The sequence below is a fragment of the Hypomesus transpacificus genome, chromosome 15 (assembly GCF_021917145.1).
Source record: "Hypomesus transpacificus isolate Combined female chromosome 15, fHypTra1, whole genome shotgun sequence".
NCBI lineage: Eukaryota > Metazoa > Chordata > Actinopteri > Osmeriformes > Osmeridae > Hypomesus > Hypomesus transpacificus.
The window spans coordinates 6,989,635-7,005,488 of NC_061074.1; the positions used below are offsets into that span (position 1 = coordinate 6,989,635).

The window sequence follows — 15,854 nt, forward strand, 5'->3', positions numbered from 1 at the left end:
CTAAAGAACTCCAACATTCCATTTTATTATTACATAAAACAAGTGTGCTTTCAAGTGTGTACCATTGAGGCACAGTTATTACACAATTATAAAATAGTTATTGCCTGACAAAAAAACAAACAATCCAAGACAGGAGAACTCAAAGTCCCATACTGCCCTCTGGTGTTCATGTAGGGTGATACTTGGAGCTGATCGGAGGCAGCCTCAGCTTCTCCTCTTGGCTTCTCGGTAGCACTTTCAGGGGCCCCCTGACCCAGTCCACTTCCAGCCTGCCATACTGGCTCTCCCCAGAGGGGTCCAGGGTGTGGCTATTAAGCTGCCAGGGAAGTGGCACACCGTGGTGGAACTGGGAGGGAGGCTTTCGTCCTGATGGTGTGCTCACTTGGACCCTCTGCACCACCCTCTGGCCCAGGGCAACCTGAATGGCCGACCAGCTCTGGAGAGGAGGCAGGGAGCAGGGAAGGTACTGGGACACGCCGGGGACTGCCAGGGGCCCCAGGGGAACCAGGCGAGATGCACGCAGGGAGCGGAAGCCGTAAAGAGAGACAAGCTTGTTGAGGCTCTGTCTCCAGTTGGGGTCTCTCTGGCCCTTGATAGGTTCCAGGCGTAAATTCCTGGAACTGGAGGCTGCAGAGGGAGGCATGCAGGGGCGGGACATCTTAACACCCCCGTGGATCTTAGTTGTCCTGTAGACCTCAATGAGGGTCAGGTCTTCATCCACTTCCTGGATTTCTGCGACGGCAGACTTCCTGACAGTGGACAGGGTGAACTTGCGGAACTTCTTGTGTTTGCGTGGGGGGGTTGGTTGGTGTTGAGGGTGGTCGTCACATGGTGGGCTGGGCTTGCAGGGCTTGCAGGGCTTGCAGGGCTCGGGGGCTGGTCGGGGCTTCTGCGTAGGCCAAGTCAGGGGCAAGTCGGGGATCCCCACTTTGCAGTCTGAGGGGGCTAAGAGAAACGAAAGTCAAACCATTTTTCAGCTCACCACTTCTGTCCTGACAGAAGACAGAAGAGCATATTCATGTTCCTCAGATGTCCAGGGTTTTTCTCCATGAACACAGCTAGGATGACTGACTAACTGGGGCAGAAAATCAGCATTTGCCTTCCCCTGATTCAAATCAGAACTTTCCCATCAGCAGACGCGCTGCCTGGTTAGTTAGCAACCGGCGGCAACAATGCGGCCTGGAGAGAAAGGCCCTGATTGGCTGGTACTGATACAGGGAGGGGCAAATTATCAACCTGACAGTCAGCCAATCAGGACTTACTCTCTGCATGAGTGATACAGGGATATAGTGGCTGGTCATTGGCTATCAGCAATTGTAGCAACAACAACAAAGAAACATCTATTCGGTCATCTATGAGGGTCAGTACCTTGCTTTAGGCTGTCTGAAGAAGGTGCCGGGGGGGCAATCAGCTGAACGAGAGAAACTTTCTCTGAGAAAAAGAGTGGGGAGGGGAGGGGATCGAAAATCATCAAGGAAAACAATTACATTCTATCAAATAAAAACCTTAAATCTGATGATTTAAGAGAGCAGTCATACTGGGCTCAATCTGCACTATGGAGAGTTTTCTGGGTATCGGAAGGGTGACTGGTTTCAGATCCAGCTCCTCTGTCAGTGTCCTCTTCAGTTGATTGAGAAGTCTGTGTCTATAGGGAGTGGAAAGACGACAAGGAGTGCAAAAGTTCATTAGCCTCACAATTGCAGCCGAATGTTTAAGATCAATATGTTGCTTCTGATACTGTAACCCCTCTAAAACTGTAATAAAATAAATACAGTATTTGTGTGGCCATCATTTTAATAATGTCTCTTAAAGATTACTTATTAAGTTGATGACAAAACAGAAGTCTTGTGTATCATGCAAGAAATCGTGCAAGGAAAAAATATGATACCTAAAGAATACTTACAAAGTACTGTATGAGTATAAACATCCTTACGTGTATTAAAGTTGTCATTGAGTATCTTAATATACAAAGTCATTACTTTAAGTGCACTTTCAATTGTGTCAAAGAAATATAAATATAATGTAAATGTCTTTGTCTTATTTCTGTCTACAAATGTAAATGTCAATACACTATCAACACTACACTATCAACACAAAAATAAAACATTTGGCAGCTTAGCACAACACCTCACCCAGTGTCCAACTGCAGTCTAGGGAACAGGGCAGTCTGGTTGTCTATGTGGAAGAACCGGGACAGGATATCCCTTGCCATGTTCCTCAGGTCAACTACCTCGTCCAAGAGAACCTGGGACACAAGACAACAGTCATAGGGTTGATGCGACTTTATCAGTTTGTCTTTCCAGCCATCCAACGCTTTGTCCATCCATCCCACTATCCATCCAACCAACCCACCCACCTACCTCTGCCAATTTGAAAAGGTCCTTGTCCTGTAACAGTTCCAGATTGGCCAGGTTCTTCATGGCCTGCAGGCGTTTCCAGAGGGGGTTCCCATTCTGCATGTGCTTGAACAGGGTCATGGAGAGTTTATCTATGATCTCGGGCGGAATGGGGTATGCCTTGAAAAGCCTGTGCAAGGCCTCCATACACTTATCATACACCACGCAGTCCATCCCCTCCATGGTGCGCAGCAAGGCATTCATCACCATGGCCAGGTCTACATTAGGCTTCGCTATCAACCATGGGCTCTCTGCAATGCTCTTCAGCAGGTCGTAGCTGTCGTCCTCTTGGGGCACATCCTCCAGGGAGGAGTCGGGAGATGGCGTTGGAGGGACGGGCTTGCGGAGCCGGGCAGGTTTGGCTGTAGCCATGATGACAGTGACCTCCGTTTCTGGTTCCTCGTCCTCCAGCGGGAAGGTTCTTCCTAGGGCGAGGATGTCCTTGGGCCCCTGGGGCTTGGGTAGCTCCTGGCCAGGCATCCAGCTGCGGATGATGGAGTTGGGGAGGTAGCCGTCGGGCGCGATGGGCCAGTTCTGGAGCAAGATATCAAAGTGGAGGGACTCCATAGGGGCCAGGGAGGAGTCATAGTCTCCTGGCTCTTCCGCCATTGACTCATCCTTCAGATTCACTTCCTCTTCTTCCATTGTTTTGACCAAAGGCAGAGCCAAAGGCCAGGGACCTGTGGATGAGAAAAGTTAACAAAGTTAAATATGAAGATATGTAATAAATGGTGAATGCATATTCAATATAGAGTTCTTCACCAAGGAAAGTAAGAATATTGCAGTTATAAAGATAAAGGAAGTATTAAGATATAGGAGAAGTCACTGAAAAGTCAGTCGACTCACTTGGCTTTTCTCTGTGTGCACTTAACAGAGTCAACACCCGTGCCTGAGACTTTCTCATCCTGTCCTTGTCCCGCACTTCCTGTAGGCTGGCTTTCCTTCCTGTGCCTGGCCTTGCCAGCTCCACATTGTTCAGCTCCGGGTCGTCCAGCTCCGAGTCGGCCACCACCTCATAGTACTCCATTGGAACCTGCACTAGATCTGGTGAGGCCTCGCCATGCATCAGGACCAGCCTGGGCACGGCAGCTAGGTCGTAGCAGCTCTGAGAGCGTGGCAGGAAAGGGGTGGGGTCCTCTAGGAGGTCATCCACAGGGGCCAGGAGGAGCACCTGCCTGACAAGCCTGGCGGGCAGATAGCGCTGGCCGAAAATGATGCAGATGCAGTCCCCAAGACACACTAAGAGGTCTCCGCGGGCGTTGGCAAAGCACACCTGGCTGATGGCCGTCCCCAGACGCATCTCCACCTGCTGGGTGCCCCTGGTCTCCCACACCTGGGGGGATTTATTTTTGTGAGCTGTTGACTTTTTAAAACCTGGGATGTTCACATACAACCATTTTTTGCTTCTGGGTTGAGTCAATTATTCTTATCTCACTCCACCTAACCTAAATCCACCCTTATCCTTACCTCCACAATCCCTAGGGGTCCTGCCAGCGCCACCAACCCCAGGGAAGGGCAGCCGTCCAGGCAGGAGATAGTGCTGGGGGGGTTCCTCTCCATCCTCAGGCACCTCCCTTCGGGGAGGGAGAAGAAAAGCAGGCTGTAGTTGGGGGTCACGGCGAAGACCAGGCCTGAGAAGAGATGCAAGAAGACCACTCCGGTGGTGGAGGAGACTCTGGCCCAGGGGGTCACCTCCACAAGGCTCTCCCTCAACCCCACCTCCCAGATACTGAGCTGGTTGTCGGAGCCGTAGCAGCACAGCTGAGGTCGGAGGCCGGCCAAGCTGCTCATCTGCAGGATGGCCCCAGCATGGGCCTTAATGGCCGGGCAGAGCAATCTGTGAGGAGACAACAACTGGAGCATCCCGTTTAGGTGACCACTGAAAACCAGACAGGATGGAGGCTCTGCAGTGCCAAGACCTGTTCCACCCAACAGCACTGCCTCCACACACATCACGCTGTCGTCCTGGTCCTTGTTCTTGGAGGTACAGACGAGGTGCTTGGCCGGGCTGGGGCAGAGGGTCAGGTCCATTACTAGGACCTCAGGCATGCCGCAGGCCACAAACAGCTCCTTGCGACTGGGGTTGTAGGCGTAGGTGAGCGCTTTGTCTAGGAGGAGGAAGGGCCAGGAGATCAGGAGAAGCTCCCCACTGATGGGGGAGATGAGCCTGACGATGCTGTCCTGAGACACTGCCAGGAGCTGGGCTCTTCCCCGGCCGCCCTCCACCCTCCTCAGCACCTGCATTCCACAGCCTGGCTCGTTGAACAGTCGGTAAAGGTTCTGCAGGCGCCACACGGAGAAGGAGGATAGCGCCTGGCAGAGTATGTCATGCTCGCCAAGGGGCCAGAGGTTACGGACTCCTCCCGGTTCATCCAGGAAGAGCTTGAGGAGAAGGTTGCCGCTGCTGCTCCACTCTTTCAGCCAGCCGTCTGGGGAGGAAGTGAGGAGGGTGTGGGTGGTGGGACGCAGCAGGATGGTGGAAACTGAGCGGGTGTGGGCCCTGAACTCCTGCAGCAAGCACCTGGTGTCCCGGCTCCACACCTGAAGGAAAAAGGGGGGGGATTGTGAGGTTTATTAATAGATCATTGTAAAAACAAATACACTTCATACAGTACATAAACACATTATATAAAGAGCACTTTTCCTGTACTGTTCTTGTTCATACCTGCACAAATCCCGTTATGTCCCCCGTGTAGATGTACCTCTGGACCCAGTCTGGAGACACGCAACGCAGAGTGCTCTGGCCCTGCCCCCTGAACTCTCTGTACTCCTGGCTGCCAGCGTGGTCGAAGCTCTTGATGCTGCGGTCGCAGAGGGCATAGAGTGTCTGACTCTCCGTCAGCAGGGCGCTGACAGTGCTGTCTCGACGCAGCGAGCTGCTGGTCCAATCCATCACACGCAGAAGGCCAAGAGGGATCTAGAGAGGGTCAAGTAAGGTGGGTGTAAACAGACAACTAAGCTGCATACAGACATCGTATTAGTATATTCGCAGGGTTTAGTTCTCGTGACACAAAAACGGTCGGTCGGCATCCTCGTCTCCCTTTATATCTCTATGTTCTTCCAACAAACATCCCACAATCACAGCCCAGCCCTACCTGTGTACTGATCCAGAAGCCCCAGAAGGTGATGATGCCCATGCCACCAGTGAGTAGCTGCCCAGTCTCTCTACAGTAGTGCATGCAGAACACAGAGCCTGGACAGCTGACCTGGTACTGCACAGCCATGCCCTGGTTGGGATCTGAGAACATCCTGAGAGAGAGGTCGTTACAGGCCCCCACGAACACCCTGTGGCTGGGCACGGACACCAGGTGCTCTACCCTGAACCCACTATCCAGGGGCAGGCTCAGAGTGTGGCTGAAGTCCCCTTTGAAGTTCTCTGTCCACACCTCCATCTGGGAGGGAGAAGCAGGTGGGGGAGGGGGAAGTGGGTAGAGAAAAGAAATAAGTGCAAAAAAGAAGGGTGACCTTGTTGACCAGTAAAGAAGTGTAGTATGGATACACATTTTACGTTTTCTGTCTGACAGATAGGTCTAAGTCTAAATATGTAGACCTACTCACTCTGTGTGTGGACATTGTATGCCCCCACTGGAAGCCCACCACACCACGGTCTGAGTAGGTGGACAGGCACTGGATGAAGTTCTGCCCACAGGAATAATGATACCGCATGGTGGGGATGGCGTCCAGGTACACAGTAACATCTTCATCACCCTCATCTTCATCAAGGCCTCTCTCCTCCTGCTCCTGTGATCCAGACAGGGAGATGACAGGGGAACAGAATGGTATGATGAGAGTGACAGAGAAATGGAAAGGGGGGAGGCAACAAAATAATATTTTTGTTTATGTTTCTTCTGTTTGTTTGTTTGTTTGTCAAATGTTTTCCCTAGGGACCAAATGCATGAATTATGTTGTCAATTCACATCAGCAAAAAAAAATTTAAGTACATATTAAATCCTTTTACCTTTAAAGTTTGTTTTAATTCCAGCAGTAAACATCTCCACTTCGGAACTATCCTTCTTAAAGAGGTCATTTTTGTATGAAAAACGGAAGGACCTCCATTACCTTCATTTCTAGTATTGTTGTTTATGCCCTAATGACTCTATGACCTATCAACATCCAGGGGGCAAAACCATGACGTTGGCACTCGTGAGACCACGAGTTTGCGTCATAGTAGCATTACGAGTCGTGGAGACAATTAGATTAGCCTCTGATCAAATAGATTTTATTTATTTTTATCATTTTTAATTGGTCACCCGGCCAGACCACATGGTCGCGCTATTTACCTGTGAATATCCCAAAAACAAGAATGGAAATAACGTTCTTATTATTTCACTTTTCACGTTTTTATTATCCTTTGTAGAACAAGAGTTCACCCTCAATTTCAGTAAATTTCAGTTCAACTTACCTTGTGTCATCCAATTTTCTATTATTTATGTCTTCCTTTTTCATTCCTGCATTATTTGCCAGTAGAAGCGCCATCTATGTGTTACTACTGGTAGTGCAGCAGGCATGCTTGCACAGGCGCAGTGCGGCTGGAGATCTTGTGCGAGCCAGGCACCGTGGTTTCGGTTGGACTGTGTGATCCGAGGGAGCATTCTTGGCAACGTCTCGAGCGCCATAGAAACGGATCTGTCGACTATCGGGAAATGAATCTTTCTCAAATAGATTTTGAATCTTCCTGAAGGGATATAAGTTCTTTCGAAGTGAGAAGACCACGCTAGGTAAGCTAAGCTTTGCATCTGTTTTTTTTAAATAAGTTTTTAGCTAAGCAGTTGAGGCTATCCAACATTGAAAGTGGCATCGCCTACTCTCCAAGCTAGCCACAAGAGCTTCGAGAGCTGCCCAACTTCAGCCTATGCGTAACGTTAGTCAAAGCTTCAATAGTATGCTTTTGCGACGTGGTTTGAACGTGTTTCACGTCCCAAGAGGCTGGGCGAAAATATGCCTTTGAAATGGTTTGTATTATTCAGTAAGCTAGATACGTCTTACTATATATCAATTACCGCAACATGTTTTATTAACTACAAAATATACCACTGCCTTCCTGATCAGCCGGGCCTTACTGCGCATGTATGTAGTGTTTAGGTTGTAGTTTTTCATACCTTAGTTAATCACAGTTGTAAAGGCCAAACGACAATGGTAAAACTACAAGTTCCAGACAATGGTACCATTGTCCAAGATATAGCTGGGAACGTAACCCTCATCCAGTTGGCTTGAACGAGCTTTGAATTTTGAGAAGTGCTGCAATCAGAAAGCGCTATGGAGATTGTTTCGTTTAGGGCTTTGTTTTACAAGAAAGGTCAAGCCCCTTGAATATACTTTAGACACTTTCAATGAGGGGCTCGCATGAAGCTCACGGTGGCTGAAAACTGCAGCATGGTCACGTAGTAGTCCGATGAAAGGTTTTTAGTGTAAAGAAACGAGTAACTGATCATGCTCATAACGCACTACCTGTCTCAGGCCAACCTATTTGTGTACTGGTGCCTACTGTACATGTGTCGTTAAAAACGCAAAGGTTCCGCAAAGTACAAGCTGTGTTCTGCACTAAGGACTGGTCTCCTAGTAATGATTTTGTGTTCTAGTGTGCGTGTGTTAAGATCATGAGTGGGAGCGTCGGCGTGTCGTTGCACATTAGTCCAATCACTGTGCCCTCCAAGCCTCAGGAAATATCACGTCAAATATTTAGGTCGTCCAGACAGGGAACGATATGACAGCACGCGGCATAGTGTATTTTCATTGCTTCCTCTCCTTAAGTGATGGGATAACGACTAGACCAGTGTTGATTATGATGATTAAGTTGGGGGCGGGGTCTCTTAAGAGCCTGTATCTGGCTTTGGCTACACGCTTCTTTTTTCAAGGATATAAATGTTGACCCATTTGCTAAATTTGGGAGGAAATTACATTATAACAGATATAGTACAGTGCATTTTTGTAAAGCTCTGAATACCACTGTTAATACGGTGTAATCGCGACCAGGTGCTTCAGATTCCAGCATGATCCTTGCACTCCCCTCGCTCCAACCTAACCGACTCTTACAACTGTGCTTTACTGAAAAATTCCTCTCAGCCTAATTGTATTACGGTTACGGTAATACGGCTTACGGTTATTATAACAGGTTGATAAACAGAGTGGAAATCAAATTCGTTAAATGGTTGGACAGATACTATTGATTTGAATCCAATGCCAACTGGGCCAGTTAACTATTTGAAGCTGCAGGGATCCGTGGAGTACGGTGTCACCGGATGTTAGATGCTGGAGCATTCAAGACAAGTTATTGAGACGGCAACACTTGAATGGCAATACTTATAGTTGACAGTTTATGTCGTGTGTATTTTAGAAATATAGAGTTTCTAGATGCCGTATTTAATTATTGTATGTTGGCCTATAGCTACTCTTTCATTTACAGTGTACTGCAATGTTTTTTGCATTGAAGTCTACAAAGTTCACATTTCTCTACCGAATATCTTACTTGTTTTAAGGAATCTAAATCAGCTTTGCAGATCAAAAGCTTGCCTTTTTCAAATAATGTAAGGGAGCCTGTGTTATTGTGTTTAACACAGTGTTTATGCAGTATGGTAATCCCCTCTCGGTCTGCCACTAGGGACTTTTGGTGTAGGAAAGAGCTTCTCGTAGTAAAACATCTCCATTGGGACAAAGTCTGTTTTTATTTTTGTGATCTTAAGAAATATGGCACAGTTCTGTTTTGCTGCGTCAGCCTATTTTCTAGTTTTCCTAGTAGCCTAAATTAATTATTCAAAAATGAGGAATAGAGTTGTGGTCCCCCAGTAGAGTATACTGTGATTCACACACCCTATCCTAGTGATTGTGTATAGGGTGACTCACCTAACTCCCTGCTTTACTTCCTCATTGGAAGATTATGGACTTTTGATTGAAAGGAACTCGTTCTCAGGTTTGTGTGCTGACTCAGATGTTGAGTCAACGTTGAAACATTGAACATGAAAGGGTACTGAAAGAGTCAACACCTGAGTGCCTGTGGGGTGAATCGAGGTATGGGTCTGCTATAATGTAGCCTCTGGGTCCTTCTACATTTACATTTAGTCATTTAGCAGACGCTCGTATCCAGAGCGACTTACAGTAAGTACAGGGGCATTCTCCCCGAGGCAAGTAGGGTGAAGTGCCTTTCTCAAGGACTCAATGTCATTTGGAACGGCCGGGAATTGAACCAACAACCCGCTGATAATCCCTAACAGCTCAGCGATCTGACCTTCTACACTACAACGTCACCAGACCAAGATGACTTTGCACTTTCAATCCTGCTGTGCTCAGTTTTGGACTTTGTAAAGCTGCTGTGCTATGGTGTGTCTATGCTACTTAAAGAGATTTCTTTAAATAAGCATTCCATGGTTGTTTTTGTTGTTGTGGGTTTACATTGGCAGTAAGGATTGGGTCAGGACCATATAGTGTTTGTCTGTGGCTGAGGCCCAGAATCAGGCGGTAGATGCCAACCATCCCATCAGGAGTCCTTTCCCAGAAACCACCACTCTGGAACTCCTCCCACTGTTTTAATCCAAAACTACAACTGCTATTCATGCCAGGTTCGTATTTATCCCCCTCAGGACTTCCAAGTAACATAAAGGTTAAAGTCTGAAGTGTAAACAAACAAATATTTCTATCACGACTTTCATCTTGTCTGTGAGCGACGCCCCCAGACACCGTGCTCCATCACGCTCATTAGCAACATAGGTCGGGGGAGGGGGGGGGGGGGGGCGGTAGGGGAGGAGAGAGAGATGGGAGAGAGGGGAGGGGAGAGAGAGAGAGAAGGGTGATAGGGAGGAGACAGCCCCAGGCTAGGGGTACCATCTGGCCTGTGTCATGGCAAACGGGAGAAGTCAAGCTTGAAGTGATCGGTGTTTGGAACGTGAGCTTGTCAAACCACTCATCACCAACCATGCAGAGAAGGAAGGATACAACGGAGCAGCACAGACACATCTCCTTATAGAGACCGTGGGTCAAATCCCAAACCCTGACCTACTCAGATTGTCTCAAAATGTCTTTTGAAGAAGCTACACCGTACCCTGAAAGAGGTTGGTCTAGAAGGTACTGAAAGAGGTTGGTCTAGTACTGAAGGTACTGAAAGAGGCTGGTCTGGTGCCAAGTGTACTGAAGCCCAGTACCCACTGTGGGCCCAGGCTGATCTGATCAGGTCAGCTCAAGGGGCACAGCTTGTACCAGATATAATTCTCAGGCGCAGTGTAAACACAGGTGCATGGGTTTCTTTGGAGCAACACCACCTGCAGTTCTGTGTTGCCATCGTTATCTCTGTGATGGATGAGGCTGCCCTGAGGCCTGCTTTTCCTGGGTCCTGCTCTTCCTACTCCCCATGAGGCCGACCACTTCTGCTTCTCCTTGAAAAGCTCCTTCTGGGGTCTGCCTGTCCTGTCTCTCCTCAAACAAGTACCTCCAGGATCCTGCTCTTCCTGCAGCGTACTCCCTACTGCTCCTTGCTCTTGCCAAGGCCTGCCGATGTTTCAGTCAACAGATGACGTTGTCAGAGGTCTTGAGTTATGGGGAGTTCTAGGGAGCAAGATGTCAGCTGAAACGAGCCTGTAGTTTATAGCTCCTTTGGGTCGTAAATAATAACAATTGGGTTAGGTATCCTCCTCGTCCTACTGTACACGCACACATGTACACGCACACACACTCACTCACTCTTTTACTTTTTCCATTAGGTGTCCATGCGGCTCTGAAACTCAATTGTAGGCAGGAGTGTGAGGAAGAGTAAACTAGCTCTCCTAGGAAGTCTCAGAGTATTCCCTCGTTTCCTCCCTCCCTCTCCATGGGCAGCCCTTGGCGGCCCTGTTTGACTGGAGTAAATATAGTCTGTTGGTTTTAGCGGCAGGATAAACACAGATGTGGATGAGGGCTCTCATTTGCAGCACACCAGCAGCCTGGAGTGGGACTGGGAAAGAGAGATGGAGGGAAAGAGAGGGAGAATGGGGGGGGGGGAAGGCAGGTAGAAAAGAGGAAGAGGGTCAGAGAGTAGAGGGAGGGAGAAAGAGAGAGGGAAAGCTCTACTGAGGGTGAGAAAGAGAGAGAGAGACCCTCATCCACCATCCATTCCACAGAGCACTTAAACAGGGTTATTGGCCTGAGCACAAAGCTTCTGACAGGGTTATAGGGCTGAACATGGTGGCTGTCAGGCTCACAAAGGACTGGTCTTCTTAGTGATTTACACAGGCCTGCATAGGCCTGTCTGTTTAGTGATTGGACCAGCAGAGCCAGCCAAGCTGTCCAAGGCTGGTCTCAATATGACATCAAAGTCTGTGTGAGATGAAGCTTCTGGAAGGTTTAGGCTGGTTGATTGAAGCATAGAGGTAGATTATGCCCATCCCCGTACACACAAACATGTTAATCACGCCTAAAACCAAGGCTCTGGGATTTCAATCGCAACATATGCACACGCACACACACCAGCCTATACTGTGAAACTGGGGAAGCATTGCAGTTGGTCAGCTCATTCCCCTCCCCCTAGCGTTATCTGTGGGTTCTCACACGGCAATCAAGGCCTCCATTATCAAGGAGCAGCCTAGATAACACTGTAGCTTGGGTAATCCCAGCCCAGACAGATAACACAGTAGCGTAGCCCAGACCTAAACCTAAAACACAGGCTAGCCTAGCCCAGTCTGTTCCCATTACCATGCAGGCATCCTACAGCTCTCCAGGGATGGTTTCTGTAGCTCTGAGGACGACAGTTGTGGTTAGTATAAAGTGTTGTGTAGCAGCAGTAGTAGGGAGGCACTTCACTGCTGTTACTAGCGCTCTAATAATCAGGTTTCTTCTACTGGTCTTTTCCGGTGTTGTCTCTGGCTTCTGATGTAGAGAGCAGAGCCAGAGAAAAGCAGAAACTCTCACACACACAGACACACACACATACATGCAACAGTGTTGTTCCAGGGGGAGGTCTCGCTGGCTGTTATTACACCTGCCTCATGTCTGTCTCTAAGTAAGTCCTCACATATGGGACCATGACAGACAGACAGGTGTGGGTTTGCCTGCGTGCAATTGCGAGGAGAGGAGAGGGCGCTCCACAAAGGCTCTTCTCAGACAGAGTTATAGTTCTTGGAAGGAGGATATCCTGATGAAGTTAACAGGAAACAGCTGACTGGGTCTCCCATGGCTTTATTAGCTGAGAAGAAGCACATTAGCTACACATAAAGGGGGGGCGGGACCATCACACCCTATTGGCAGAGCCAGATTTTTGGGTGGATGACTGGTAGTGTAGGGATGACCTGGTTTGTTATTGTTCATTCATTGAGGCCTTGTGTGTCATTGGTGGGTCACTGTTAAGGAATGAGTCACCTGACCCTTATCTGTGTGGCTCATTGGCTGGAAAACAGCCATCTCTTCCTCATGCGGACCCTTCCAGTCTGGCTGTAGGACAGGAAGTGTATGAGTGTGTGGCCAGACACTGGGATGTAGTGATTCAGACAGCAGGGTTCCGGGGCCTTAAGAACCCTGGACAGGAAGTGACAGCTCATACAGGAAATGAGCAGCACACCAAACCTGGTCAGTATAACACACTCATCTACCAGGGGTTACACTCAGGATCATTCTCCCAACTGCATTCTTTGTACATGAGTACTGTCTTTAAAAACTGTCAAGACCGTTAAAAGAACAGAGACTCTTAGGGATCTTTGGTGTGGTTTTGTCCCTTCTGTCATGGACTATAAAGCATCTTGAATATGGATATGTCCCTGTGTGGAGATCAGAAGGAGAAGAGAGAGAAGGAGTCAAAAGAAGAAGAAGAAAGGGAGGGAGGGAGTTAGTCTGAATGGAAAAGAAGAAAAGAAAGGGACTGAGTTACTCAGGAGAAGGAGATGAAGAGGGGAAGGACAGGGCCGGGTGTTGACACCACAGCACCAGGAAGTCACATGGTATTTGAATGTTTCCACTTCCTCTGTCCTTCAGGGTGTTACCTGGTACTGATGCACACAGGCACGCACACACACACACACACACACAACTTGACATTATCTCTGTCTCTTTCACCCCCAAGTTCCACAAACACGTAACACGCACACATTCTTTCATCCCCATCATGCTGAGGAATGTGTGTGGAGGGGCATGTGCGCACAGTCACCCAGTGTGTGTGTGCCGGACAATGCATGTGTGTTAGTTCAGTGTATCAGAGAACAGCTTTCAGAGAAGTCCAGGTTCTCTTCTGTGAGCGGCTAGCCGTACCACACTGTGTCCTCATTGTTTTCATGCTAATTGAGACTAGCATGTGGTCATTCCTTGAATGCCATATGTCCAACTTGTCTTGCTACTGTATCTGAATGAGCATTTTTCTTCTTGTAAGAATGTGGTGGCTACGACCCAATAACCTTACAACTCACGCACTTGCTTGATATTGCTTCCGGTATGTTCTCAGGAGGAGAGGGGGGGGGGGGGGTAAAGGCAGGTTGTGAAACAGCAGGAGGGAGGGACAAAGGTAGAGAGAGCGAGACAGAGATATGACTGTCTCTCTTGTTCTGTTACTAACAGTAGTATTTCAGTAGGGTACTACTGTGCTAGTGAGGCAGAAGGGGGTTTCTAAATGTGTGTGTGTGATTGTTTGTTTGTTGTTTTGGGTCTGTGTGTCTCTTAATGAGGAGTTTGTGTGTATGTGTGTGTGTGTGTGTGTGCGCACGCTCATGTCGGTGTCAGGGGAGATTGCCTATATTTAATGATGACAAATGACTGTGTGTGTGTGTGTGAGAGAGATGCAGTGTGTGAGGCGCCGTAGTAAGTGTGCTGTGCTGACAGCTCTGCTCCTGTCCTCTGGGAGAGGGTCTGTGAGAGATGGAGTGAGGGAAGAGAGAGAAGAAGAGGAGGAGGAGGAGGAAGAAGGGGAAGTTGTGTGTTTTTTCTCAGTAGGACACTAGAGCCTGTTATCACTGAGGGAGAGGGAGAGATGGAGGGCCTGATAGTGCTAACAGGGAGGGATGAAGGGAGGAAACTAGGGGCCAAACACACCTCGGCAGGTCCTCTCTGCTTCCACACATCCCTACATATCCCATTACTATTGAACCCTCTTCTCTCTTTCCCTCTCTTGTGTTCGGGTCAGGGCAGTGTACCTGTCATTCTCTCATCACTCTCTTCTGTTCAGGTCTGGTTCCTCTACACAGGTGAGGTCAGGTCTCTGCGGGAGACAAAGATACCAGCTGGCCCTGGAACAATCTTTAGAAAGAGAAGAGTGAAAGAAAAGCAAGAGAGGAAAGTGACTGAGTAAGTGAATTTGTTCCCAGGAGAGAGGACATTTGTGCAAAATGTGTTTTTCTTAGTCTCCTGAAAAAGAAAGACGGGAGGTGTGTGCCTGGTACATGAGATGGTGCAGTTACCAGGAGCGCTTTGAGAAGATGATACAAATGCACACACACAGTCGCATGCACACATTGTATTGTGTAAGTGTGTGTTAAGGGTAATCACTGTTTTACCCCACTCTAGGTAAAGCAGACTTGACCCACTTATATAGAACACAACGTTGGCTTCTTTTTTTCTCTCCATGCTGTGTCCCCACATACGCGCACACACACGTGCACAGACACACACACGTGCACAGACACACACATGGGTATGTTTTTCCAGTGGTTCCCACGTTTGAATTTGACTGGAATGTTGGCAGCCCCATGGGGAGCCTCTAGGCGTTCTCTCTCCCTCTCTCCCCTTCTTTTCCTACCTCTCTCTCTCCCTCTCTCCCCTTCTCTTCCTACCTCTCTCTCTCCCCTTCTTTTCCTACCTCTCTCTCCCCCTCTCCCCTTCTCTTCCTACCTCTCTCTCCCTCTCTCTCCCCTTCTCTTCCTACCTCTCTCTCTCCCCTTCTTTTCCTACCTCTCTCTCTCCCTCTCTCCCCTTCTCTTCCTACCTCTCTCTCTCCCCTTCTTTTCCTACCTCTCTCTCCCCCTCTCCCCTTCTCTTCCTACCTCTCTCTCTACCTCTCTCTCCCCTTCTCTTGCTACCTCTCTCTCCCTCTCTATACCCTTCTTTTCCTACCTCTCTCTCTCCCCTTCTCTTCCTACCTCTCTCTCTCTCTATACCCTTCTTTTCCTACCTCTCTCTCTCCCCTTCTCTTCCTATCCCTCTCCTCTCTCTCCCTCTCTCTTCCTTTCTCAAATGAGTCATTAGTGAAGTCAGTTCCACAGGGCTCATTCTACTTCTGCGTAGGGGTGCATGCTAGCGAGACTGGCTGTGTGTGTGTGTGTTGCCATGCAATTTTGTTTTGCTTCTGTTTGTATTGCCTCCTTTGTATGTGTGTGTGTGCCTGTGTGTTTCTGTGTGCCTGTGTGTGTGTGTGTGTGTGTGTGTGCTGGCGTGCGCTCCTGTTTGCAGGGCCACACCCCAGACTCACACCATGCTTCAGATTAAGCCTGAGCTCCAGAAGAGTCAAGCTTGTTGTGACAGCTCTCCACTCCATCAGGGGTTGGACCGTGTGTGTGTGTGTGTTAGGGTTAGTTGGGCTGT

The 15,854-nt window shown here is 48.6% G+C and overlaps 2 protein-coding genes across 2 annotated transcripts in view; one reads left to right on the top strand and one right to left on the bottom strand.

The window, feature by feature from the left end:
* Positions 1-150: 150 nt before the first annotated feature.
* On the bottom strand, positions 151-4,640 carry LOC124477917 (WD repeat-containing protein 87-like). Its single transcript, XM_047035992.1, has 7 exons — positions 3,864-4,640; positions 3,243-3,729; positions 2,361-3,076; positions 2,133-2,245; positions 1,539-1,645; positions 1,369-1,431; positions 151-945 (listed from the first exon to the last, which is right to left on the bottom strand). Exons 1-7 carry the CDS (start codon positions 4,638-4,640, stop codon positions 167-169), a joined length of 3,042 nt encoding a protein of 1,013 aa, XP_046891948.1. The 3' UTR covers positions 151-166.
* A 2,291-nt stretch (positions 4,641-6,931) lies between these two features.
* sipa1l3 (signal-induced proliferation-associated 1 like 3) overlaps positions 6,932-15,854 on the top strand; it is a 45,406-nt gene continuing 36,483 nt past the window's right edge. Inside the window, 1 exon segment of the mRNA XM_047035974.1 lies at positions 6,932-7,114. The gene's annotated coding sequence lies outside the window, so the exon portion shown is untranslated.